The sequence below is a fragment of the Schistocerca cancellata genome, chromosome 3, assembly GCF_023864275.1.
Source record: "Schistocerca cancellata isolate TAMUIC-IGC-003103 chromosome 3, iqSchCanc2.1, whole genome shotgun sequence".
Taxonomy (NCBI): domain Eukaryota; kingdom Metazoa; phylum Arthropoda; class Insecta; order Orthoptera; family Acrididae; genus Schistocerca; species Schistocerca cancellata.
Genome location: NC_064628.1, coordinates 700328849 through 700356264, shown reverse-complemented (window position 1 = coordinate 700356264; position 27416 = coordinate 700328849). Strand labels below are relative to the sequence as shown.

General features: G+C 42.5%; 1 protein-coding gene across 1 annotated transcript; it reads right to left on the bottom strand.

The window, feature by feature from the left end:
- Positions 1-196: 196 nt before the first annotated feature.
- Positions 197-27283, bottom strand: LOC126175690 (ketohexokinase-like). Its single transcript, XM_049922624.1, has 6 exons — positions 27165-27283; positions 26899-27073; positions 14663-14782; positions 7108-7315; positions 6763-6992; positions 197-660 (listed from the first exon to the last, which is right to left on the bottom strand). Exons 2-6 carry the CDS (start codon positions 26994-26996, stop codon positions 387-389), a joined length of 930 nt encoding a protein of 309 aa, XP_049778581.1. The 5' UTR covers positions 26997-27073; positions 27165-27283; the 3' UTR covers positions 197-386.
- Positions 27284-27416: the final 133 nt, after the last annotated feature.

Here is a 27416-nt window from a genome sequence, read left to right as displayed (position 1 = left end):
CTTTTGTGCTGGTAGGTGACTTCTAGTGGTCAATATCGCATTACCTGGGAATGCCTGGATACTTTCCATCACATAGTCTATTCTTGGCTTGAAGACTTCAGTTCCAGTCCTAGCAGATTGTTTCAGGGGGGGGGGGGGGGGCGGACCGGCAGACCTCCCCGACGTTGGGAGTGAGTTGTAGTAACAACGCAATTCCTTTGAATTAAAGCAGGTTTATCACAGACTGTAAACAGCTAAATACGACAAATAACGTACAGGCACAAGCTTTAACGTAGGAACGTCAGATCTTTTACTTTGTTCGTTTTGAAATTGACCCAAAAGCAAAAAAACGACGCAAGATCACTTGTCGTCGGCTCGGCCCGCCAACTGATTGCTGAAGTTGGCAGCTAGTCGAGGAGAGCGCCTCGCTGCCTGAGGACCTCGCCAAGGCCTTTGAAGCCGCGGAGGCCGACCTTGGCGCCCGCGACCTGGCAGGCGAACCGCAGGCTCTGCTCCAGCGGCCGACCCCTGGCCAGAGCCAACATGATACCCGCGCAGAACGAGTCCCCCGCCCCCAGCGTGTCCACCACCTTCTCCGGAGGGAAGGCGGGCGAGAAGAACACGCCTCCAGGACTTCGGGCAGCGGCTCCTTCCTCCCCCCACGGTACCACCAGGCTCGCCCTGCAACATACGCCACCGACGGTATGAACATTTCCATTTCGAGTTGCCGGGAAATTTCTTCTACATGAGGATGGGAATGTCGATAATATATGTGGGTCAACCCAAAAGAAATGCACGACATTTTTTAAATCAAACTTTTCTTCTATATCTATGCTATTCCAACTTTCGTTCTACATCTACGCTATTCTCAGAGGTCATAGAAATATTCCTCCTGGCTATATTCAAATTTAAGTCAGCCTGTTTCCGCAAGTTGCGCTGTTGTAGCACTCAATCGTTAAAGTAGCGTTCGTCTAAAGCAGCAGGCTGTTAGAGAGTTACTGTGTTATGAGAACGAGATGGGGACAAATATAATAATAATAATAATAGTTATCATAATAATAATAACAATAACGTGATTCTCATCATATTTCCAATATCAAATACGACTATCATTTTATGAAAAGATTGTATCGTCGAACGTTCAGAATCGATCGTGTGAGCATTTTTTTCTGGTGAGTATTTAACAGTGCAATCGTAATTTACATTTATCATTCGTAAGATATGCAGACATGTTCTGAGCACACAAAGGGAATTTAAGTTTAAATGCTGTATTTTATAAGCTGCATAGGAGTTAAGGGAGTGGAAATAAATTATTGTTTCTTGTTTGCCTTTGTTTGCTACTGTTGTACGCTATTGAGAAAGCAAAGTCTGATTCTTGTGATTATAGCTGCTACTAATTTAGTAGCTCTATATTTTTGTCGATTGTTGGGAAACTTCTTTTTCAACATTCAGAGTAATGATGTTAGTAATAATATTAAAAAAAGCTTTAGGTAAGTTGAATACTGCTGGGAGTGTCACGTTTACTGCTTAGCGCGTTTGTACAGAGAGTAGACGAGAGACGAGACAACAATAGGAAAATCAGCGTCAACAGGTTGTCGGCTGAGCAAATAAAGACTGTCTGGAGGACGCTGAAAAACGGTCATTTTCGAGTGATAGAGCACAGCACACATTCGTGGGCTAAGGTAAACTGTTCATTGAAGAACAACAATTTTTTTATGTTTATGCACTAATCTTAGAAAAAAATGTTTACGATTTGTGGTGAAAACTAGACATTAACATTTTCTGTGCGTTCGGCAGACTTTCCCGTTTAGAAACATCATTTTTTGTTTTCTCTTTCTAACTTTGACAGGTAGTTAATTCACTAGAAGAATCATCTAAATTTGTATTTCGCAAGGCGATATCGTAAATGTAATAGGGAAAACGTGGAACTCAAAAAACTGAGAGTGTACTGTAATACATTTTTGTATGTGCAAGCAATTTTTCAGTTTCAACAAAATGGCTAGTAGCGAAATTAGAGACTTCTTCTTCGTTTGCTAGAGAGAAATAGAATGTCATTAGACGACGTAAAAAGGGAACTGACAGTGGGTAGGGAGAAGAGAATCAGAAAGGTGAGGAAAAAACATACAATAAAAAAATAGCAGATGACACAAAAAGAGAACTACCTATAGAGTTAAAAAAAAATTCAAGAAGAGCTTAACCAAACGTTGCAAGCTCATTGTACTGAACAGGTAGATAAAATTACTAATCAAGTCATGCTTTTGAATGAGATGGTGTCAGAATATATAGTGAAAGAAGGAAAGGTGAGAGAAGAGACAGCAAAATTGCAACATGATACTAGAGAACTTAATATTTAAACTCAACGTCTGCAAGGAGGGTTGGAATACTTAGACAAGTGAATAAAGAACTTTCAGAGGTATATAAATGGGCAGCAAGTAAGTTGAGAGATCTGTGGATAGCTTGTGCGATAAGTGTGATAGTGGATAGAGTAGCTGACATGAGAAAATAGTCCAGCGTAGTGATGAGAGACCAACTCCTTATAGTGGTCAGGAAGATGAGAATTTCTTACGTGTGAGGGTTAGACAGCTAGAATTCACTTCTGAAAATGGTGTGGGACTTTTAGGGAAAGGCAGGGAAGTATAAATTTTAGAAATTGTACTCCTTCTCGAGCAGAATGGAGTAGTAGCGGGAATCAGTTTTGAGCAGAATTTAGATCAGAAATTTATGACCTTTGATCCGGAGGAGAAAATCCAATCAGTTATCTTTCCGAAGGAACATTCTCTGTAGTTTGGGACTGAAGAAGAAAAGTTCTTTTTGTGTGTTAAGTCATTCTGAAGAAAGTACTTTGTTGTAAGGTCTGTTGAATATAGACAGATTTGAGTCTTATGAGAGACTCGAACTAAAATTCTAGTCAAAATTTTGGTCAAAAGTTCCACAGATAAGACTAAGGTTGCAATTGCCGGAGTCATGTGTATACAGAGAGACGTGTGGTAGTTACTGGAATTCCGTGGAGTGGTATATCATTCAGGTGAAATATTTAGATGAAGGTATTTATGAACCTCATCTGATTGAAGCGCTTATCAGTACATCGCCAACAGTCACTTTGAAAAATTTCTGGGACAGTGTCCAGCAATTATTAAAATTTCTTGACCAACTTGATTATTTAAGTTCATCTAGAGACAGTTGTAGTAATAAGAGTGAAAAGAGTAGACAAGAAAGAGAATAGCAAGGAGGGATATACCTGTCAAGGAGGTTATGGATGGATGGTACACAACCAGCGCCGGCCGTTGTGGCCGAGCGGTTCTAGGCGCTTCATTCCGGAACCGAGCTGCCGCTACAGTCGCAGGTTCGAATCGTGCCTCGCGCGTGGATGTGTGTGATGTCCTTAGGTTAGTTAGGTTTAAGTAGTTCTAAGTCTAGGGGACTGAGGACCTCAGATGTTAAGACCCATAGTGCTCAGAGCCATTTTTTACACAACCAGCAGAGTACTAACAAGAACAGATAATGAAACAATAGGTACTACCTTTATAGAAACGAAGAATATCAAAACAATAATAATAGTAAGAACAATAATGGGAAGAGGTATGGAAGAATCAGTGCAATTCCAGGGAGCCAATAAATGTGGCAAACGCCAAGAGACAGTAAAAGATCTTGGAAAGAGCTAGTTTCTGCAGGATTTGTGAGAAATTGTGAGTGTCTGGATCTGAGGCAGAAACCATCGCAGCTGACAATGTCAGACCCAATGCAGTAGTATATGAGATAATTTTTTCAGATTTCACGAAGGGGGTAGAGTTAAAAGAAGTTTTATTAGTGGAAAAAATGGAGCAGTCAGACTAGTCAAAATTATTCCCAAATGGACTTACACAAAGGTACCTTTAATTATTAATACTGGAAGCAATATATGCTTAGTTTACAGAACATGTTGGAATGAGGAGGCAGTTACATCACCCATAAAAGGTATAATTTTGTGTGGGATGACTAGAATTCGCAGTAAGACTGTAAAGGAAAAGGCTAACATATAATTTTGTATAGCACGAATGAATTTCCAGCAGTGGGGTTTCCAGTAGTGGGATTAAGAGTAAACATTTCGTTGGGAGTGGACTGGCTTAGAAAATACCAAGCCGATAGGTTCACTGGGAATTGAAAATGGGAATGTGTTATGAGGGGAAGAGAAAGTAAGTGAAATTTTTACGGGGACAAGTGGCACTGAAGGATAAGGTTTCATAGAAATATGTGTATAACATAAGTGGCCAGCAGAATAGTTACACGGAAGCTAATAACAAATGAAGAAAGAGGTACATTACATTATATAAAGTAGTATAGATAATTTTATTCTTAACTGTTTTGTGCGGTTACGCTGATGTGGTAATCAACTGCACATCCAACGATGTAGTGCACTTAGTACCAGTTTGACGTTTGTTGCATGCCGTCTTCACGGCGTTGCAGTTTTGACGGCCAGCTGTGTTGTTTTAATATCGACCACGACCCTCAGGCTGGAAGTTTTAATAGAAATATACCTCGGCCGCGAAAACTTTTTTTGGATTGTACTGTTGAGGAAGTTTAGCAAAGCAGATTTGCGGCAGACTGGTTACCTCCTGTACTGCCTACATCATTCATCTTGCATAAGGACTGTAACGACAAAATAAGAGAAAGCATTGCTCATATAAAGGCATACAAAAAACAGTTCTATGTTAGCTCCAATCGCAAATGGAGGAGGAAAGCTAATGATGACAATAATACAAAATACCGTCCATCACGCACTGTACAGTAACTTGTGAAGAATGTATTTAGATGTCAGTATAGTGTACGTTGGTCGTGCTCTTTCGATTTTTTTCTAAAGTTTAAGCAATGATCTCTCTCAAATATGTACGACATTGTCATCGTAAGAGGGGAATTTTCATTTGTGTTTTTCGTGCAGGGAGGGGGGGGGGGACAAAAATATAGCAACACCAAAAACACTACCCATTACCGTGTGTAATACAGTGTAAGAAAACCTTTGGCGTTCAAAATAGCTTCCAGTCTTCTCGGAATGGGTAAACATTAGTCCTGTCGGTTTTCAAGGGACTCTTATACGATTCTTCCCTCATAAACGTGGCAAATTGAGGTATCGATGATGGAGGTAGGTAGCAATCAGTCACCCTTTTTTCCAAAGCAGACCCCAAAGGCTCAATGACATTCACGTCTAATGGCTGTGGTGGCCAGGGGAAATGCTACAATTAATCTTCGTGCTCACAATCCAGTCCGGACAATGCGAGTGTGTGAACAAAGGCCATATAATCTTGGAATACAGCAACACCACTGGGGAAGAAACATTGTATCATCGGATGGACGTGATCAGCCAAAATGGTCCCATAATCCTTGCCAGTTACGCGACCTTGCCGAGTAACACCAACCCCCCCCCCTCCCCCACCCCCTCACCCCATTTTTCGCCCTTGGGGCGTAAACTCGGCCAGAAATTGGAAACAGTGTGATCAAATGAAATTCTCCCATTGCTTCATAAGTCCAGATTTTCTAGCTTCGGCAGCACGTTTCCCTGTTAGGGGTATTTGCATCAGTGATGTGGGGTTTTGGAATTCCAGCTCGCCCCAGGCTGTGCAGCAATTTTTGCAGCTGTCCTCCTCTTATTTTTAGTCACAGTCGTCTTCAGTGACCGTCTACCATGATTTCTCAACACTCATTTTCGTCCAGGTTGTGACTGTTCGGAAGGTATATTTCCGCTTTCCCGGTATGTGGTATAAATCTTCGATACGGTGCCTCTTGAAAGACCAAATAGTCGCGCGGAGGCGCCATGTCACCGACTGCGCGGCCCCTCCCGCCGGAGGTTCGAGTCCCCCCACGGGCATGGGTATGTGTGTTGTTCTTTATCATAGGTTACTTTGAGTAGTGTGCAAGTCTAGGGACCGATGACCTTGGCAATTTGGCCCCTTAGAAATTCACACACATTTGAGCATTTTGAAACACCAAATACTTCGGCTCCCGTGTTTACAGTAGCAACCACGATAAGAGCACCAACAATCCGCCCACATTCAAGTTCACTTAGTTCCGAAATAATGCACTCTCAACTACACAGAACACTGCTTTGACCACAACAGAAACTTGCGAAGTATTGAGAATAGTGCACAGGTGCCGTTCATGGTCAAAGACAACATTTATCCTCATTTATATTCAAGCGCGAATTTCTCGCAATGTTTCCATATTTCTGTCCAAGCTCTGTACATGTAGAAACGGGATAAAAGCGACGACTTTTGTGGAAGAATGTTGTCGATATGTGTTAAGATCTTAGCCAGCATGCAAAAACAGTAAGGGCCACGATTGAATGTAAATAACAGAGTATAAGATGGTTCAAATGGCTCTGAGCACTATGGGACTCAACTGCTGAGGTCATTAGTCCCCTAGAACTTAGAACTAGTTAAACCTAACTAACCTAAGGACATCACAAACATCCATGCCCGAAGCAGGATTCGAACCTGCAACCGTAGCGGTCTTGCGGTTCCAGACTGCAGCGCCTTTAACCGCACGGCCACTTCGGCCGGCAGAATATAAGAGGGAGACAAAGAGATGAATACACTAAGCAGATTCAGAAGGATGTAGGCTGCAGTACGTACTGGGAGATGAAGCAGCTTGCACAGGATAGAGTAGCATGGAGAGCTGCATCAAACCAGTCTTAGGACTGAAGACCGCAACAACAACAACAACAAGACTTCACGAGTAGGAAGTCGAAGTTAAACTATCATTTGAAATGGAGAGCTATAGTCAGTTCCCTTAGCGTCTTTGCAACTACCTTACCCTGGTTTCAGAAGTCCATAAAATCCATCCAGGGCTGCAGACATCGAGTTATATCCGAGATCTCTTGCAAAATCCTTGCTGACGAAGATTACGTCTCCATAGGACATATATTTCATACAGCGTTCGTCATAATTTTCCATTTCCAGTGATACTGGGACTGGATTGTGCCTCCCAGAGTTCCATTCGGCAATCTTTGGTATTATTTTATCCAGCTGGTCGAAGTTTCGCATCTGTATAAAAGAGGTACGTAAGTGTCTGGAGACAAAAATATATTCTTTGAAATAATACTGACGCAACAGAATAAATAGTGTACAAAAAACGAGAGTTGTGTGTCCACAGACTTACCTCCAAGTGGATCCAGGAGTACTGAGACAAATCTATCTTGAGGAAAGCTTCATACGAAACTTCAGGCCACTCCTCACTGTAATACAAAGATGTGCGCGATCCATTTTCTTCATTAATAATGCAGGTTGCTATAGGTACTTCGTAGCCTTCAATGTAGTCACATTTGTCCAGGTTGATGCCAAATGACTCCAAGTGCTCCTTGATTATACTATATATGAAACAATAAGAGTTATTAGCTGTAGAATACCCTGAGGATTCATTTTAATGATGCCTACACTACAGAAAAATTTGGTGGTTAATCTGTGGCCTTCAGTTATTTACTGACTCCCTCGTGTTATGTGCATGTGTTCGCAACTGATGAATGCATGTATAGTGTTGTGTCACGTTTGTGTGTCGTTGATGATGATAATGAGAGGAAACAGAGGGTAAAACTGAGTACTAGCATATAGCCTTTTCGTATTGAGTATTACTGTTGAAACAGCTGAGCGCAATGTCGTCTTACGACAGACCGGTTACCCTCAAGTGCCGCAAAATCTCGCTACATGAGACACAGCGGATATATTCGGAATTTAACCCAAGAAATTGCCAAACACGTCGTGACGAGGAATTTTGTGCCACGCTTCTTCTCTTCTTGCTAGACAAACACTGGTGCCAAAAAAGTCTCTCACCACTAGTATTCGAACCGGCAACATCCAAGTCGAGCACCACCTCACAAAGCTGCATTAGCGACCTTGACTATAAAGGCAGACTGCATTTTACTTTTAAAGTATTCTCTAAACGGCAATAATCTGCCACATTGTGTAAGCTACCTGCAATTTTTCAGCTTCGACTGCCAGTGAAAGTAAATTCGAACATGCCCATCATATACAAACTTTTGACCCATGAAACGAATTTAGGAATCAGGGTTACTGGAAAGTTAGGTTGTTAACACTTATTTTAGTTGTACAATGATTTATAGCGTGCACAGAACAATAACAATTGACTTCAAGTGACTATGAGCAACACATCAGATAACTCATGAAGCATAAAAGTGTTAAAGCAACATGGCTTATAGCTAATTGCAGAGCAATGAGAAAGTGCTCCCAGGTTGTTGTAGTAATACACAGCACGAAGGTTGCATTTTGTGCGTTTTTTTGGAAAATAGTAACTATTGGGATGTAAAAACCAGTTAGTAATTCATTAAAAATGAAAATAAATTTATTTTCAGAAATGTCTAGAAATTTGGCAACCACGTAATTGTGCGTATTGGGACTTTACCCTAACATGTTTTATGATATATACAATCTAGCTCTATTACATTTTCATTCTCATTTCTTTATATGGTACAAACGAAAACAGTTGGTATCTTTTGATAAACAGAGGTACATCTAAAACACATAAGATTTTGTTCTTGTATGCGGCAGGACCTTCTCGTGAAATTTCAATCACCAACTTTCTACTCCAATTGCGAAAATATTCTAATGGCGTCGACCTACAAGGTGCATTCACGTTCTAAGGCCTCCGATTTTTTTTCTAATTAACTACTCACCCGAAATCGATGAAACTGGCGTTACTTCTCGACGTAATCGCCCTGCAGACGTACACATTTTTCACAACGCTGACGCCATGATTCCATGGCAGCGGCGAAGGCTTCTTTAGGAGTCTATTTTGACCACTGGAAAATCGCTGAGGCAATAGCAGCACGGCTGGTGAATGTACGGCCACGGAGAGTGTCTTTCATTGTTGGAAAAAGCCAAAAGTCACTAGGAGCCAGGTCAGGTGAGTAGGGAGCATGAGGAATCACTTCAAAGTTGTTATCACGAAGAAACTGTTGCGCAACGTTAGCTCGATGTGCGGGTGCATTGTCTTGGTGAAACAGCACACGCACAGCACTTCCCGGACGTTTTTGTTGCAGTGCAGGAAGGAATTTGTTCTTCAAAACATTTTCGTAGGATGCACCTGTTACCGTAGTGCCCTTTGGAACGCAATGGGTAAGGATTACGCCCTCGCTGTCCTAGAACATGGACACCATCATTTTTTCAGCACTGGCGGTTACCCGAAATTTTTTTGGTGGCAGTGAATCTGTGTGCTTCCATTGAGCTGACTGGCGCTTTGTTTCTGGATTGAAAAATGGCATCCACGTCTCATCCATTGTCACAACCGACGAAAAGAAAGTCCCATTCATGCTGTCGTTGCGCGTCAACATTGCTTGGCAACATGCCACACGGGCAGCCATGTGGTTGTCCGTCAGCATTCGTGGCACCCACCTGGATGACACTTTTCGCATTTTCAGGTCGTCATGCAGGATTGTGTGCACAGAACCCACAGAAATACCAACTCTGGAGGCGATCTGTTCAACAGTCATTCGGCGATCCTCCAAAACAATTCTTTCCACTTTCTCGATCATGTGGTCAGACCGGCTTGTGCGAGCCCGAGGTTGTTTCAGTTTCTTGTCACATGATGTCCTGCCTTCATTAAACTGTTGCACCCTCGAACGCACTTTCGACACATCCATAACTCCATCACCACATGTCTCCTTCAACTGTCGATGAATTTCAATTAGTTTCAAACCACGCAACTTCAGAAAACGAATGATTGCATGCTGTTCAAATAAGGAAAACGTCGCCATTTTAAGTATGTAAAACAGTTCTCATTCTCGTCGCTGGCGGTAAAATTCCTTCTGCCGTACGGTGCTGCCATCTCTGGGATGTATTGACAATGAACACGGCCGCATTTTAAATCAATGCGCATGTTTCTATCTCTTTCCAGTCCGGAGAAAAAAAATCGGAGGCCTTAGAACTTGAATGCACCTCGTAGAATGGGATGGCGATTACGTGAAAAAATAGGGTGTGTAGATAAAACTCCATTCTTTCATGTGTGTAATTCATTATGTTCAATAACGAATTGTTGGAAAAAAATGCGGTGCATTACTTTCTGTGCAACCCTCGTAGCTTACAAGTTCGATGAACCTTCTGCCAGGCACTTAATTGTGAACTGCAGAGAAATCATGTAGATGTAAATATGTTGTTTTCAATGTGTAATGTGGCAAATTCTTGCAGATTTTAAGTAATCAATAAAAGGATGTTGATCAAATTTGTCCAATCTCGTAGCTGTGCATGGTGAACATGATGGATTATTTCTTTGGGTTTCAGCTATAATTAAATGTTCTGTTTCATCACGATCGTTAATCCTCGCATGGACTTCCATTTCGTGCTGTGATGAGGTATTCCCTTATATCCACCCAGAATGCGAGAATGTCATCTAGGTCTTTTGTTAGAAATTTATTTGCTTTGCTGTCATTCTTATACTGAATCCATGTAAATTTATCTTCAGTGTCCGCTTCTTAGTGTTTATGTGTGTACGATATGTCTCCCTCCGTAGATCACACACATTCCTTCCATTAATTGATTGCACTTGCATACTGTTGATGTTCACGCTGAACAATTTCTTGATTTCCTATAAACTTGTTTGAAGTTGTTGTCCTGTTTTAGCCATGTAATAAATGTCTGTACAGGTTGCAGCTTCTTGGAACAATTATTCCTTGAAGTAATGTAGAATACAAGAAGCTGTATTTGTAACTTCAACAACAACTTCAAACAAATGAAATGAAAATGTTTTAAAAAAAAATTGTGGTGTTGCTGTTGCGGTCTTCAGTCCACAGACTGATTTGATGCAGCTCTCCATGCTACTCCATCCTGTGGAAGCTTCTTAATCTCCCAATACCTACTGCAACCTACATTCTTGTGAATCTGCTTAGTGTATTCCTGGTCTCCCTCTACGATTTCTACCATCCACACTGCCCTCCACTACTAAACTGGAGATCCCTGGATGCCTCAGAACATATCCTACCAACCGATCCCTTCTTCTAGTCAAATTGTGCCACAAATTCCTCTTCTCCCCAATTCTGTTCAGTGCTTCCTCATTACTTAAGTGATCTACCCATCTAATCTTCAGCATTTTTCTGTAGCACCACATTTCGATAGCTTCTCTTCTCTTCTTGTCTAAACTATTTATCGTCCATGATTCACTTCCATTCATGGCTATACTCCATACAAATACTTTCAAAGAAGACTTCCTGACACTTAAATCTATACTCGATGTTAACAAATTTCTCCTCCAACATTTCAGTGGTACTGAGGCGATTACGACGGTAAGCGCATGAAACCTCTCCAGAGTGTAAATAACTTGTAACCGATGCACTTTCGCGTGAAGGGACACAGAAATTCCTTCGCCGTAGCATACTACAGGGTCTCCGCCGACGTTTCTCCAAGATACTAATGCTGCCTTGCCATTGCCAGTCTACACTTTATATCCTCTCTACTTCGACCATCATCAGTTATTTTGCTCCCAAAATAGCAAAACTCATTTACTACTTTAAGTGTCTCATTTCCTAATCTAATTCCCTCAGCATCACTCGACTTAATTCGACTACATTCCATTACCCTCGTTTTGCTTTTCTTGATGTTCACCTTATATCCTATTTTCAAGACACTGTACATTCCGTTCAACTGCACTTCCAGGTCCTTTTCTGTCTCCGACAGATTACAGTGTCATCGGCAAACCTCAAAGTTTTTAGTTCTTCTCCATGGATTTTCATTGCTACTCCAAATTTTTCATTTGTTTCCTTTACTGCTTGCTCAATATACAGGTTGAATAACATCGAGGATAGGCTACAGCCCTGTCTCACCCCCTTCCCAACCACTGCTTCCTTTTCATGCCCCTTGGCTCTTATAACTGCCGTCTAGTTTCTCTACAAATTGTAGATAGCCTTTCGTTCCCTATATTTGACCCATGCCACTTTCAGAATTTGAAAGAGTGTATTCCAGTAAACATTGTCAAAAGCTTTCTCTAAGTCTACAAATGCTAGAAACGTAGGTTTGCCTTTCCTTAACCTACCTTCTAAGGTAATTTGTAGGGTCAGTATTGAATCACGTGTTCCAACATTTCTACGGAATCCAAACTATCTTCCACGAGGTCGGCTGCTACCAGTTTTTCCATTCCTCTGTAAAGAATTCGTGTTAGTATTTTGCAGCCACGACGTATTAAACTAACATTTCGGTAATTTTCACACTTGTGAACACCAGCTTTTTTTGAGATTGGAATTATTATATTCTGCTTGAAGTGTGAGGATATTTCACATGTCTCATACATCTTGCTCTCCAGATGGTAGAGTTTTGTCAGGACTTGCTCTCCCAAGGCTGTCAGTAGCTCTAATGGAATGTTGTCTACTCTCGGGGCCTTGTTTTGAATAAGGTCTTACAGTGCTCTGTCAAGTTCTTCATCTTCCATTTCATCTTCATCTACGTCCTCTTCCATTTCCATAATATTGCCCTCCATTACATTACCCTTCTATAGACCTTCTATATACTCCTTCCGCCTTTCTGCTTTCCCTTCTTTGCTTAGAACTGGTTTCCCATCTGAGCTATTGATATTCATACAAGTGGTTCTCTTTTCTCTAAAGGTCTCTTTTCGTTTTTCTGTAGGCAGTATCTATTTTACCCCTAGTGACATATGCCTCTACATCGTTACATTTGTCGTCTAGCCATCCCTGCTTAGCCATTTAGCACTTCCTGTTGATCTAATTTTTGAGACGTTTGTATTCCCTTTTGCCTGCTTCATATACTGCATTTTTATATTTTCTCTTTTCATCAGATAAATTCAATATTTCTTCTGTTACCCAAGGATTTCTACTAGCCCTCGTCCTTTTACCTACTTGATCAAAAGTGGTTCAAATGGCTCTGAGCACTATGGGACTTAACATTTGTGGTCATCAGTCCCCTAGAACTTAGAACTAGTTAAACCTAACTAACCTAAGGACATCACACACATCCATGCCCGAGGCAGGATTCGAACCTGCGACCGTAGCAGTCCCGCGGTTCCGGACTGAGCGCCTAGAACCGCTAGACCACCGCGGCCGGCCCTACTTGATCCTCTGCTGCCTTCACTATTTCATCTCTGGAAGCTACCCATTCTTCTTCTAGTGTATTTCTTTCCCCATTATTGTCAATCGTTCTCTAATGCTCTTTCGAGACTGTCTACAATCTCTGGTTCTCTCAGTTTATCCAGTTCCCATCTTTCTGCAGTTTTAATATACTGTTCATAACCAATAGATTGTGGTCAGAGTCCGCATCTGCCCCTGGAAATGTCTTTCAGTTTAAAACCTGGTTCCTAAATCTCTATCTTACCATTATATACTCTATCTGAAACCTTCCAGTGTCTCCAGGTCTCTTCCACATATACAACCTTCTTCCATGATTCTTGAACCAGGCACCATGCTCTCACTCGAACATTGTCACTAAGTGAAGCAGCAAAGTTACATAGTGGGTCGCCACTGTTGGTGGAAGCGAAAAAATGGAAATCACCAGTCGCTGTTCGTTGTAACGGGAGTATTTTGTAGCGACACAGGTGCTCATTACATTCTAGTTTGAATAATTTACGTTGACAGTTTTCTGCAGCACTCAGTGATACAGATAGCCATACTATCGGTGCATCCACAACGGCGGGTTATTTGTTGAGAGGCCAGACAAACGTGTGGTTCCTGAAGAGGGGCAGCAGCCTTTTCATGAACATCAGCCAAATAATTTCACGTTATTATAAGAGCGGAAGTAGCAGTTAAACAGTCTACATGGCAGAGACTTCCAAAAACGGTACATACACAAGTTAGAAAACTGTAACCTCCGAGGCAGATGTAAGCTTTGCAGCCAGTGTCTTGGACACTATTGTTGAATGGTTATTTTGGGTGGCTTTTTGACCATCGGCGAACATTTCCTGTGTCTCGGAATCTTGGTATCACATACTTTCTAGTGTTCCTGGAATATGATGACTCTTGGAAAATGAGTAGGTAGTTTGATATCGCAAATCATCCACACCAATCACCGAAAAAGGCGAACACCTGCTGTGAATGTTCTACAGTATTTATTTATAAGACAGATCAGTTTTGGTGTTACTGGTCAGACCATAGAGATGAAATGATTGTGTCAGGCTGCTACAGAGGAATCCATTAGCATGCTAAAGCTTTTCCCCGTCCCCAAGAACAAGTCCGCTATGTTAAGGATCTGTTAGCGAATTAGCCATCCACTCGATCCATCCCCAAGAAAAAGTCTAGTAGGTTAAGGTTCTTTAACAAGGTAGCCATCCACCCATGTACCAACCAATGATTTGTTGTTTGCCTTATTCTACTTTAGACTGGCGCAACAGTAACCATCGAACTGTTACTATCATCTGTCTTTCGTTACTACTCTTTTCCCCCCGCCTGGACACCCGTCCTCTCCTCCTCCTCCCCCCCCCCTCCCGCAAAAAAAATCGCTTCTTATTCGCCCACGCATGACAGTGTTTCTACCGTGCATGTCAGTGTCAAACTATACTCCTTCTGAGGTGTGTCATTTAGAAAAATCAGTGTTCAGGGTCCTATGTTCGTTTAAACTCTTTTTTTTGTTCTTAGCTTTGGAACTACATTTCCGAAATTTGCCTGACACTGCTAGCTCACAAAATTGTATTATTAAGATAAAAGGAGTGTCAATAACTTTTGATGCCACTGTAAGCAGCAGTAAAGGAAGTAAAATTGTGTGTCACTTACCGACCAGATGTGCAGTTGATATTAAGTGATCCAAGTAAATCGCATTTAGCGCTCAGCTCCGATAGCACTTTACAGTTATTGCCGGCGTTCCCTCCTGGTCGCAGCCTCCTCTCAAGAACTCTGTTGAAAAAGTTTCCGGTAGCAACGATTAATAATCGAAAAGAGTATTATCTAAAACTTCACTGTTTTAAAAGGCAATACCTGTATTAGCTGATTCTCCTATCACTTCTTGGTAGAACAGCGTCATAATTATAGGTGAAAAGCACTAAATTGTGACGTTGAACAGTATTAATTTATTTTGTTAATCAGTTTTCGTCTTACAAGGCCATCATCAGACTTTAACTGATTAACATCGTCAAAGAGGATACAGCCCTGGTGCACACAAAATTGCAAAAATACTACACAAAGAGAGTGAAGTGCAAACACAGAGTAAATTTCATCTTTGACAGTGCAAAGTTAACGTAACGAAATTAAACAGTAAATACATATAAAGCAAGCGCGCCAGAAAAATATTAAAGCTAAACAAAAAAAAGTGTATGTGTGTGTGTTTGTGTTAAGATGAGACCGAAAATGAGGAGGACAACGTTACCGAAGAAATACACTCAACAGGAGTGAATATATGAATATAGTGAAATAACCTAGTAGGCTTGTAACAATTATAATTAAATTACAACCACAATAAAAAATTAATACACTCCAAGAGAACTGGCGAATAAACTGAATAGATATTGCCTATAAAAGTTGATGCAGATATAGTGTAAAAGATAGAACTGACAATCGTAATGTGAAATACCGCAATTAAGTTACATGTCAATGATATGAAGAATTATATCTTACTGTACGAGAACTATACATATAGTAAAACGACAGAATATAATAAAATACAAAGAAAAATGGAGAAATAGAATGGGACAGACATGTGGGAAGAATTAGGAAAATTTGAGACTCGAATGAAGTTTAGGAAAGGAGAAATAATGAGTGTGTTTGGTCAGTTAATATTAAGTGTGGACTGGGAACTAAATCATTATTGGTTTTCAAGGTACTAAAAGACTGCGTTTTAGGCTTTCCTTTGCCAAGTGTAGAACATGGGACTGTGGTTGGTCCTCACTTAGCACATGATTAGAAAATGTGGAGTCAGAGTTCTGCAATTTCCAGATGCCTTCATATTCAGGCGATGCAGTTGCTATGTCTTTGTCTGACGGAAGTTGTATGGTAACAGTGCAGCCTGATGCTTGTTAAAAGCAGTGGTTAGCAACAGACTTAGAGACACTTGGCTAGCAGCGTGTAGAATCCTCTTTCTCACAGCGGCTACATATCGAGATATGTACTCCAGGAGACACGAATAGCACTGGGGCGTCATCCTGATCCTTGTTCGGTCAACTGTCGTTCACAGTTTGCAGACGTAAGGAGTACCTGTGTCCATGGCGAAATTTCTCGCTCTTCGGCGTTGCGCATTTGGTCAGTGCAATGAGATCAGGTTTCCATGCACCCTCAGGTTTCCAAGCACCCTCATATCTGTGCACTGTTTCTCAAACTGTTATGATTCAATTTGTGGGCGATCTCCTGCATTGTACACCGGTTTGATACCGTGATAAAGGAATTAAGGCTCCTATTTCATCCCACGTAAAGATCCCCCACACGTTATTATCTCTAGGATATGGCTGAACGGTGGTCGATTGACAAGTACAGACTTTACCTCACGCAGTTTTCAGTATACTAATTCTCCTTTCTGTTGGCTAGTATGAAACTGTGCAACGACTCATCAGTCCAGAAAACGTTTTTCCAATGCCACCAGTGATGACATTCCGGTGCACACATATCTGTGCACCGTTATGTGTGAAAACTAGAGATAGATACACTGGAGTAACAAAAGTTATGAGATAGATGTATACACATATATGCAGATGGCGGTAGTATCGTGTACACAAGGTATAAAAGGGCAGTGCATTGGCAAAGCTCTCATTTGCAGTCAGATGATTCATGTGAAAAGATTTCCTACATGCTTATAGCCGCACGACGGGAATTAACATATTTTGAACAGGAATGGTACTTGGAGCTAGAAACATGGGATATTTCGTTTCGGAAATCGTTATCGAATTCAATATTCCTAGATCCACAGAGTCAAGAGTGTGCCGAGAATTGCAAGCATTACCTCTCACCATGGATAGCATAGTGGCTGACGTCTTCAATTAACGACCGAGAGCAGCGGCGTTTCCGTGCAGTTGTCAGTGCTAACAGACAAGAAACATTGCGCGAAAAACAGCAAAAGTCAATGTCAGACGAACGACGAACGTATCCGCTAGGAAACTGCACCGAAACTTGGTGTTAACGGGCTATGTCAGCAAACGACCGGCGCGAGTGCCTATGTTGAGAACACGACATCGCATGCAGCGCCTCTCCTGTGCTCGTGACCATATCGGGTGGACCCTGGGCGACTACAAAATCGTGGCCTGGTCAGATGAAGTCCCGCTTTCAGTTAGTAAAAGCTGGTGGTAGGGTTAGAGTGTGGCGTAGCCCTAAGTTGTCAACAAGTCACTGTGCGCATGATGGTATGGACAGTGTTTACATGGAATGGACCGGATACTCTGGTCCAAATGAACCAATTATTGACTGGCAATGGTTATCTTAAACAACTTGGAGACTATTTGCAGCCATTCATGGACTTCATATTTCCAAAGAACGATGGAGTTTTCATGGATGACAAAGCACGATGTCATTGGGCCACAAATGTTTGCAATCGGTTTGAAGAACATTCTGGACAATTCGAGCGAATGATTTGGCCACCCATCGAACATCTATAGCACATAATCGAGAGGTCAGTTCCTTCACAAAATACTGCACCAGCGACACTTTCGCAATTATGGAATGCTGCAGCATGGCACAATATTTCTTCTGATGATTTCTAGCGACTTGTTGAATTCATGTCACGTCGAGTTGCTGCACTACGTCGAAAAAAGGAAGCTCCGACACGATGTTAGGAGATATCCCATGACCTTTTTTCTCCTCACAGTATGTGGGGCTGTGACTTCCGTACTCACAGACAGGAAGTGATTCTTGATGTCACTGTTGCTAACCGGTTTTTGTCCAGCTGTGAATTGTCTGATTATTTTCTGCTGTAAGGTGATGGGCAGCTGGTGTGCTTGGAGGCCTAGATGACCAATCGGCCGTGGTGCCGAAGTGACAGAGACAAATCAGCAGGCGTCCAGAGGGGCGCATTCCTATGTTGTTTTTCGCTAAAACGTCCGTAGTGGCAATGGCGAGACATTCCTTAGACCTGCCATCCATCGAGAGGAGAATTTAACAACGGTCACACGTAACTGTGGGAACAGCCCCTGGCGGGGAAATCGCTAATTCTTAATGGGAAAGAGACATGAATTGTAGTGGGGTATATGGCGGTCACCCACTGGTTCATTTAGAGTTGAAGGCAATAGGAACGGCAGCCTGTAAATAACCGCGAGAGAGAAGCTCACTCTGACAGGAGTCTTGAAAGCTGTCGGATGTGCCCCAGAGCGGTCCACTACGTCCTAAATACAATGACGGAAACAAAAATCGCGCCACCAAAAAGGAGTTGTGCGACATAAACGAAAGCTGGAAGGCATGTTTCTACATCGGAAAGATGATGACTCTTCGTATGTCCCGTCAGTCGTATAAGAGAGGTGCTAGTAGGACTACTATGAGGATGCAAATCGGTTTTCTTTCAATACATGCTGTGACGATCGTTAGTTACCTTTGAGACAGAACGTGGTGAGATGGTGTTAGTCAAGAATGCCTTTAAGACGACGAAGACGCCACTATCAGCACCTCATTGAGGTCGAATGAGGCCTTGCAATAGGGCTACGAGAAGCTGGATGTTCCTTCTGTGATACTGCAGAAAGACTTGGCAGTACAAGACGGCTGGCAGCGGCGGTCATGAGAAAGTACGGTCGCAAGAAGACGGGGTTCCGGACGCCCACGTAGCACTCACAAGTGGGAGGACCATCGTGTTCAACGTATGGCTCTGGCGCCTCGTACTGCACCTGCAACAGCAGTTTGAGCAGCAGTTGGCACCACAGTAACACAATGAACTGCTACAAATTGGTTCCTTCAAGGACAGCTTCGAGACTGAGGACCTGTAGCGTGAAGTTTACTAACCCCAAATCACCGCCATTTGCGACTACAGTGGTATCAAGCGAGAGCTAGTTTGAGGGAAGGACAGAGGACTGTTCTGTTTTCTTATGAAAGCCGGTTGTGCCTAGGTGCCAGTGATAGCCGTGTGTTGCCTAGAAGTAGGCCTGTTGAGGTCCTACAACAACCTGTCTGCATGTGAGATACACTGAACCTACACTTGAAGTTATGCTCAGGGATGCGATTACGTATGGCAGCAGGAGCACTCACGTGGTTATCCTGCGTATCCTGACTGCAAATCTGTATGTCAGTCTGGTGATTTGACTTGTTGTGCCGCCATTCATCAACTACATTCCCTGAGTGTTTTCCAATAGGATAACGCTCGCCCACATGCCGATGTTGCAACCCAGAATGCTCTACCGAGTGTCGAAATGTTGCCTTCGCCTGCTCGATCACCAGGTCTTCCTCCAATCGAGCACATATGGGACATCATCGGACGACAACTCCAGTGGCATCCACAAACAGCGTTAACCGTCGCTGTATCACTGACCATGTGCAACAGGCATGGGACTCCATCCTACAGCCTGACACCTGCACCTGTGCGATACAATGCAACGGCGATGCGGCATGGATCCCTGAGAGTGGTTGGTGGGTCACGTCGTCCATAAACAGCCCTTTTTAATCTATCCCAGGCATGTTCGATAGGGTTCATGTTTGTGCTGGCCACTCTAGTCGATCGATGTCGTTATTCTAAAGGAAGTCATTCACAAGATGTGCACGATGGTGGCGCAAATTGTCGTCCATGAAGACGAATGCCTCGCTAATATGCTGCCGATATGGTTGGACTATCGGTCGGAGGATGGCATTCACATATGGTACAGCCGTTACGACGCCTTCCATGACCATCAGCGGCGTACGTCGGCCCCACATAATGCCACACCAAAACAGCGGGGACATCTCTGAACAGTCAAAGGGACTGTGTCTGTGATACAATATCCACAGTCAACGTCTATCTTCATGAGTTCTGCGAACCGGGGTGATGCAAAACGTTTTTTGATGTGTGTATTTCGTAAAGACTGAGCAATGTTTGGCTTCGTAAAGGCAACAGTTAAATTTAGTGTTGACGTACAAAGAAGGACCATAAACAAACGAGACTGTTCGGATTACTAATGAAATACAATTCATGGCGTAATAGAGCGCACTTTTTTGATACCTTTAATTGTATCCCCATTCTGTGACACGTTCGCTGAAACTGATAAACTCGGTGGTTTTGGAGGAGTACCTTACTACCCACGTATCCTTAGGCTTCATCAAGAAGTGTCTTGTACGAGAGCTGGGGAAAAAAGTAAATATACTGATGGAAAAAAATCGCAAAACCAAAAACTAATTGACATAGAGTAATGAAATTTCTGGAATACATTTGTCTAGGTTACATATTTAAGTGATTAACATTCAAAGATCACGGTTAATGCAAGCGGAGATAAGCTATTGCAAACTTGAGGTCTGGTGCTTTAATAAACGGTGTAACCTCCAGACTACTGAATGCAAGCATGCTAGTTGCATACATTGTATTGGGCATGGGCAGGATGTCAGTTTGTGGGATGGAGTTCCATGGCTGTTGCATTTGGTCGGCCAGTACAGGGACTGTTTGTAGATGACGCTGAAGTTGTCGTCTGATGATGTCCTATGTGTGTTCAATTGGAGTTAGATCTGGTGATTGAGTAGGCCAAGGCAACGTGTTGACACTCTGTAGAGCATGATGGGTTAAAACAGCGATATTTGTGGGAGCGTTATCCTGTTGGAAAACACCCCTGGAATGCTGTTAATGAATGGCAGCACGACATCTCGAATCACCAGAGTGACGTACAATTTTGCAGTGAGGGTGCGTGGGATAACCACGAGAGTGCCATACGAAATCACACTCTAGACCCTAAATCCAGGTATAGGTCCAGTGTGTCTTAGCACGCAGACAGGTTAGTTGCTGGCTCTCAACTGGCCCCCTTCTTACCAGCACATGGCCATCACTGACAACGACGCACAATCAGCATTCGTTAGAAAATAGATCTCCACCGTGTCCTCCAATGAGCTCTTACTTGACGTCACTGAAGTTGCAAATGGCGGTGGTTTGGGGTCAGCGGAATGCTCACGGGCTTGAAGCTCTCCCTGAAGCTACGGATTTGTGACAGTTAGTTATGTTACTGTGGTGCCAACAGCAGCTTAAATTGCTGCTGCAGATGGAGTACGATGCGCCAGAGCTATACGCCGAACACGATGGTCTTCCCTCTCGTCAGTGCCATGTGGCAGTCTGGAACTCTGTCTTCTTGTGGCCGTCCATTCTCCTGACTACCTCTGCCAGCAACCGAACACAGTTTCTACATTCCTGCCAAGTATTCCTGCAATATCGCAGAAGGATTATCCAGCTTCTTGTAGCCCTGTTACACGACCTCGTTCGAACTCATCGAGGTGTTAATAATAGCGTCTTTGTCGACTTAAAGACGTTCTTGACTAACATTAACTCACGATGTCCAATCTCAAAGGTAACTAACGCTCACGACCATTACAGCGTCTATGTAAAGGAAACCTGATTTGGGTCCTCATAATGGCGCTAATATGGCCACTCATGTCACTGGTTCGGAATTCGTGCTGTAATTTGCGTTCATACAGGTATGTTCGATTAGTATTGACCACATTCAAAGTAGAACTCATTTCAATCCATATATACCCCCGTTCGTTTTCCTGCTGCCCAAAACGTGTCCGCAAATCATTTTCCGTGAGACCACACAGGAGTCCCGCAAGAACGCGTCTGTAGTGAACTGCTCCACTGTCGCTGAGTTTGTCGATTCCGGTGAAACATCGTGATGTTTCTGTGTCGAACTCACCACTTATTAATAATCAAAGATCGACTGGAGGCAGACGGTCGACATCTAATCGACTGCTTCTGACTGAAGCTCCTTGTTCCTTTTAACCCAAATTTTCTCGTATAATAACTTAGTTCTGATGTAACGCAACACACACTTTCGGTTGCAAAATAAAATCGTCTGAATTATCCGTCTTTTTTCAAACCATAAACTTTACTTCCATTACTCAGTTGGTTATCATCGGGTAATTCAAGCTTTCAGGTTTTGTAAAACAACGCGTAACGTTGCTAATATTTACTGAAATTAGTGCCACTTTCTGTTCGCAGTGAGATAAAAGATTTTATGAGAGACAGAATCAATGAGCCAACCCTGTCAAACCTCTGCCAAACCTGGTAACTATAATCTATGGCAGATTCCTCAGACAAAAAACCGTGCCCAATAGTCGAAAGAAAGAACAGGACGCACCCGTTTACAGGAAGGGTGGCAGAAGTGATCCACATAACTACCGTCCAAGATCCTTGACTTGTAGAATCTTTGAATGTATTCTGAGCTCGACATAATGGGGTATCTCGAACAGAATGACTTAGTCCATGCTAATCAGCATTGATTTCAAAACACCGACCACGTGAACTCGCACTTTTCTTATAGGACATACTGAAAGCCAAGGGGAAAAGCAGCAGGGTTTCCAAAAAGCATTTGACTCAGTACCACACCTATGCTTACTGCCAAAAGTTCGATCGTATGCTGTATCAAGCGAAATTTGTGACTGGATTGAAGATTTCTTGGTAGGAAGGACGCGGCAGGGTATATTGGATGGAGAGTCACCGATAGATTTAGAGGTAAAATCGGGTGTACCTGAGGGAAGTGTACTAGATCTCTCGCTATTCATATTATAGTCTTGCGGGCAGCGCTAATGGGAGCATCAGTTTTTCGCAAGCGATGCAATTATCTGTAATGAAGGACCTTCAGAAAGAAAGTGCACAAAGACTCAGTTCTTGATAAGTTTTCAAAGTGGTGCAGTTTGGCAACTTGCCTTAAATGTTCAGAAATGTGAACTTGTGTGTCAGAAAACGAAAAAAAGTAGTATCCTATGACTACACTATCAGTCAGTCACAACTGGAATCGATAAACTCGTAAAATACCACATAGACTCATTGGTCGGTAAAGCAGGTTGCAGATTCGATTTATTGGTAGAATTCTAGTGAAATGCAATCAGTCTACAAGGGAGTTTGGTTACAAATCACTCGGGTGACCCGCCTAAGAATGTTACCCAAGTTTGTGGAGACTGTACCAGACAGGATTAACAGGGGTTATTGAACTTATCCAGTGAAGGGCAGCACAAATAATCACAGGTTTGTTTGACTTGTTGGCGAGTGTCACAGCGATGTTGAAGGAACTGAACTGGCAGACATTTGAAGACAGGCGTAAACGATAGCGCGAAAGCCTTCATACAATGTTTCGGGAACCGACATCGAATGATGAATCTAGAAATATGCTGCAGCCTCCACGTATCACTCACATAGGGATCGTGAGGACAAGATCAAAGTGATTACGGAGGCGTCTAAAAAACCGTTCCCCCGCGCTTCGTAAGTGAATGGAACGGAATGACTGGTACAATGGGATGTATAGTCTGCCACATAGCTCACAGCGGTTTGCAAGATATTGTTAGAGTACGGATGCAGCTACTGTTTTTCTTATTTCTTTTGGACTACTTTCTGCCGAAATACGATGTGCTAATTAATATGAATTAATTAAAACACCAATAAGAATAAATCAGTTTCATTCTAAATGCACAGACAAAATCTGATTCCAAATTTAAACCCCTCAAGTCAAACGCTACCGTCGACAATCATAATGACAACACTCTATTGAATGTCAATTGTGGCAATTTTGTTTTAATTCTTCTCATACCAAACCGGTTGAATCAATGTACAGGGTGTTTATAAATGAATATCGGGCTTATAACGCTTTATAATATTTATTATATTAAACTTACAGTTATAAATGATATGTCAAATGAAGGAGCAGCTCAAACAGTTTTACCAGGAATCTTATAATTGTTCAATGTGAGCACCATTTCTCACACGGCACACATTAAGTCTGTAGACGAGTTCTTCCCAAACGTTGATAAGTGTGTCTTCAGTGATTGTAGCAACAGCTGCTTCAATCCGGTTTCTTAATTCAGGGAGGTCTGCTGATAGCGGAGGCACTTACACACGATCCCTGATGAAACAGTAAAGGAAAAAATCGCATGGCGTTAGGTCGGGTGAACGTGGAGGCCATGCAAAGCAAGCCCTGTCATTGGGCCCCTTGCGGCCTATCCAGCACTTGGGTACAGTGAAGTTCAACCAGTCGCGTACTCGCTATGCCAGTGAGGTAGCGTGCGATCTTGCTGGAGAATGAAGCTCTCTGGCTCATCTTCTTTCAACTGAGGGAAGAGCCATTGGTCTAGAGTATCAAGATAAGAAGTGCCAGTTACAGTAGGTTCACCAAAAAGGAGAGGCCCATAAACTTTCCGCCAGGATGGTGCTCACATTGAACATTTATAAGGTTCTTGGTAAAACTGTTTGAGTTGCTCTTTCATTTGACATATCATTTGTAACTGTAAGTTTAATGTAATAAATATTATAAAGCGTTAAAATCCCGATATTCGTTTATAAACACCCTGTATTACAAACATCATATACAAGTATACAGAACAGACACTCCATGAAAGAGTCCCATTTATACACTGACGGTAAAAATCGCAGCTCCAAAAAAATAATACTTACATTTGTGTGGGTAACATATTTAAGTGATTAACATTGCAAGATCACAAGTAATGTAAGCGTGAGGTAAGCCAGTGCAAACGTTGGTACATTAATAATGGGTGCAACCGTAGAAAGCTGAAGGCAAGCATGCAAACGTGCATCCATCCTACTGTACAGGTGCTGGATGTCAGTTTTTGGGATGGAATTTCACGTCCGTCGCACTTAAAGTCAATAAAGGGACGGTTAATGCTGTTTGTGGATGACGCTGGAATTGTCGTCGATGATGTTCCATATGTCCTCGACTGGAGATAGATCTGGCGATCGAGCAGGCCAAAGCAACATATCGACACTCTGTAAAGCATGTTTTGCTACAACAGCGGTATGTGGGCAAACGTTATCCTGCTGGAAAACGCCCCCTGGTAAGACGTCAATGAATGGCAGCATGACAGGTCGAATCACCAGACAGACGTACACATTTGTAGTCAGGGTGCGTGGGGTAACCATGTCAGCGCTGCGGCTGTCGTACAAAATCGCTCCCTAGACCATATCTCCGGGCGTAAGTCTAATGTGTCCAACTGGACTCGTTCTTGTCAACACAGGCCATCACTGGCACCAAAGCACAACCAGCTTTCATTAGAAAACACAACAGACCTCCACCCCGACCTCCAAAGCTCTCGCTTTACACCACTAAAGTCGCAAATGGCGGTTGTTTGGGGTCACTGGAATGCTAGAAGGCGTCTGACTCGGAACTGTCCTTAAAGTTACGGATTTGTAACAGTTCGTTGCGTCACTGTGATGCCAACAGCTGCGCAGACTGCTGCTCCAGAAGCAGTACGATGCGCTAGAGCCATACGCCGAACACCATGGTCCTCTCTTTCGGTAGTGCCACATTGCCGTACGGTGCCCGGTCTTCTTGCGAACATACATTCTCGTCACTAGCGCTGCCAGCAATCATGTACAGTGGCTACATTCCTGCCATGTCTTTCTGCAGTATCGCAGAAACAACATCCAGCTTCTCGTAGCCCTATAACACGACCTCATCCAAACTCAGTGAGGTGTTGTTTGTGACGTCTTTGCCGCCTTAAAGGCATTCTTGACTAACATCAACTTACCACATCCCACGTCAAAGGTAGCTCTCACGACCGTTACAGTGTGTACAAACGTGATTTGCATTTCCACTGTGACGGTACTAGCGCCACTCTCGTGCGACTGGTGCGAATTTGAATAGACACCATCTTTCACACCTACAAACACGCCTACCAACTCCCGTTTATGTCGTAAAACTGCTGCTTGATCCTGCGATTTTTTTCCGTCAATGTATTATGATACTCTTAATCATGCATTTAGCTTTCAGCTTAATTTAACATTATATAAAATATAAAGTGAACTGAAAGACGTGTCAATATGACGTGTGACTCGGCAGACGCTTGAGTATTGTCACCAGCCACGCTGCAAAAGTGCCAAAACAATAGGAGGTTGATACGCAATGTATGATACAGGTCTTGCGTCAGTAGTTTATTCTGAAATAATATTATGATGTCAACATTGATGTAACCCATTTTTAAATTATTAATCAGTGTGTGTGCTTGTGTGTGCGTGCGTGCGTGTGTGTGTGTACGTGTGTGTGTGTGTGTGTGTGTAATCTACTCTTTTTTAGTGAGTCGCAAATGATAGATAAACATTACAACGGTTTCTTTCGCTAGTCATTGGCAAAGCAACATTAAAATACACCTGCACTTCTGGACAGACCAAAGATCCCCAAAAGATAAGTATACCCAACGAAGTTGCGAATTTCAGAAGCCAAAAACTTATGTACTTGGAGCTTCGTTTACTTGCCAAAGCTAAACATTATGTAGATCCCAACGTATCACGTAGGGTTTCAGTTCGCGGTCGAATTCTTTAGTAGATCGAACAATGACTTTTTTTAAAATCAGATCTCGGACGTTTTCTGGATAACGCCGCATACCTACAAGATAATTTTGCCCCTATTGGGCTTCTGCGAAAGGGCATCGGCTTAACAGTAATGTACAAACAAAATAATATTTAATGTCAGGCACTGCGCATCTTCATTGTCACTTTATCATTAACGGTAGGAATAATTTTTGTTTTAATTGTCGAAATTAAGGTGATGATGGTTTGTAGCGAATTATTGATAGCGCGACTGTTATTAAATTCAATGTGTCAGACGCAAAGGAATGTATGGTGTGACCGTGTAACCTTCTGAAGGCTTAGAGAACCGAATAAAAGGAGATGTGATGCGGAATATTGCTGGATTTGTGAATGAAGAGCGTTACCTGAATGACAGGGACTCAGATGCATGACCCTAGATAGACTTCAATGATGAAGACGCTGTAGCACTTAACCTACGTTGCTATAGCTACTTTCATCACAGCGTTAAAATAATTGACCAATTTCATAAGAACTGGGAGAAAATAATAAACTAGTTTACTTTTATACTTGTATTTAGAACATGCGAAATAAATGAATTAACATACACGATCTGAAGTATATTACTACTAATTACCTTTGGAAGCCATCTTCTATCGGATAATATTTGCAGTATAACAGTTCATCGAGACACACCATACCAATACACAGGAACCTGAGGTCGTTCCCAGCCATTTGTGTATGTCGCTGTTGTGGAGACTAGTTTTTACGGCAATACCCAATGGCGGGAATATAAGGCGCACTTAATACTTCTATGAAAGATATCATGGTGTTTTAGAAACACGAGCACGCACATGAACTATGAGGAAGCATAACATTAAGTTCATGATTTCATAAACTTACCTTGTAACATTTACAGCATATGCAAAAGGAACGCCTTCTAAAGCTACTGCTTAGTATGAAAATGAGTGAGAGAACATTGCACTCGGCCTTGCTGTCGACTACTGGTGACATAACGGGCGGGAGCAGTAATAGCCGCGGTTATCAACGGAACACGGGTCAAAGACAGAGGCGAAAAGTCTTTCTACATAGGAAGCTGAGAATTTGCTTCATGAGTCTCGTAAACGACTGCAGGGGCGACATTGTCTAGCGACT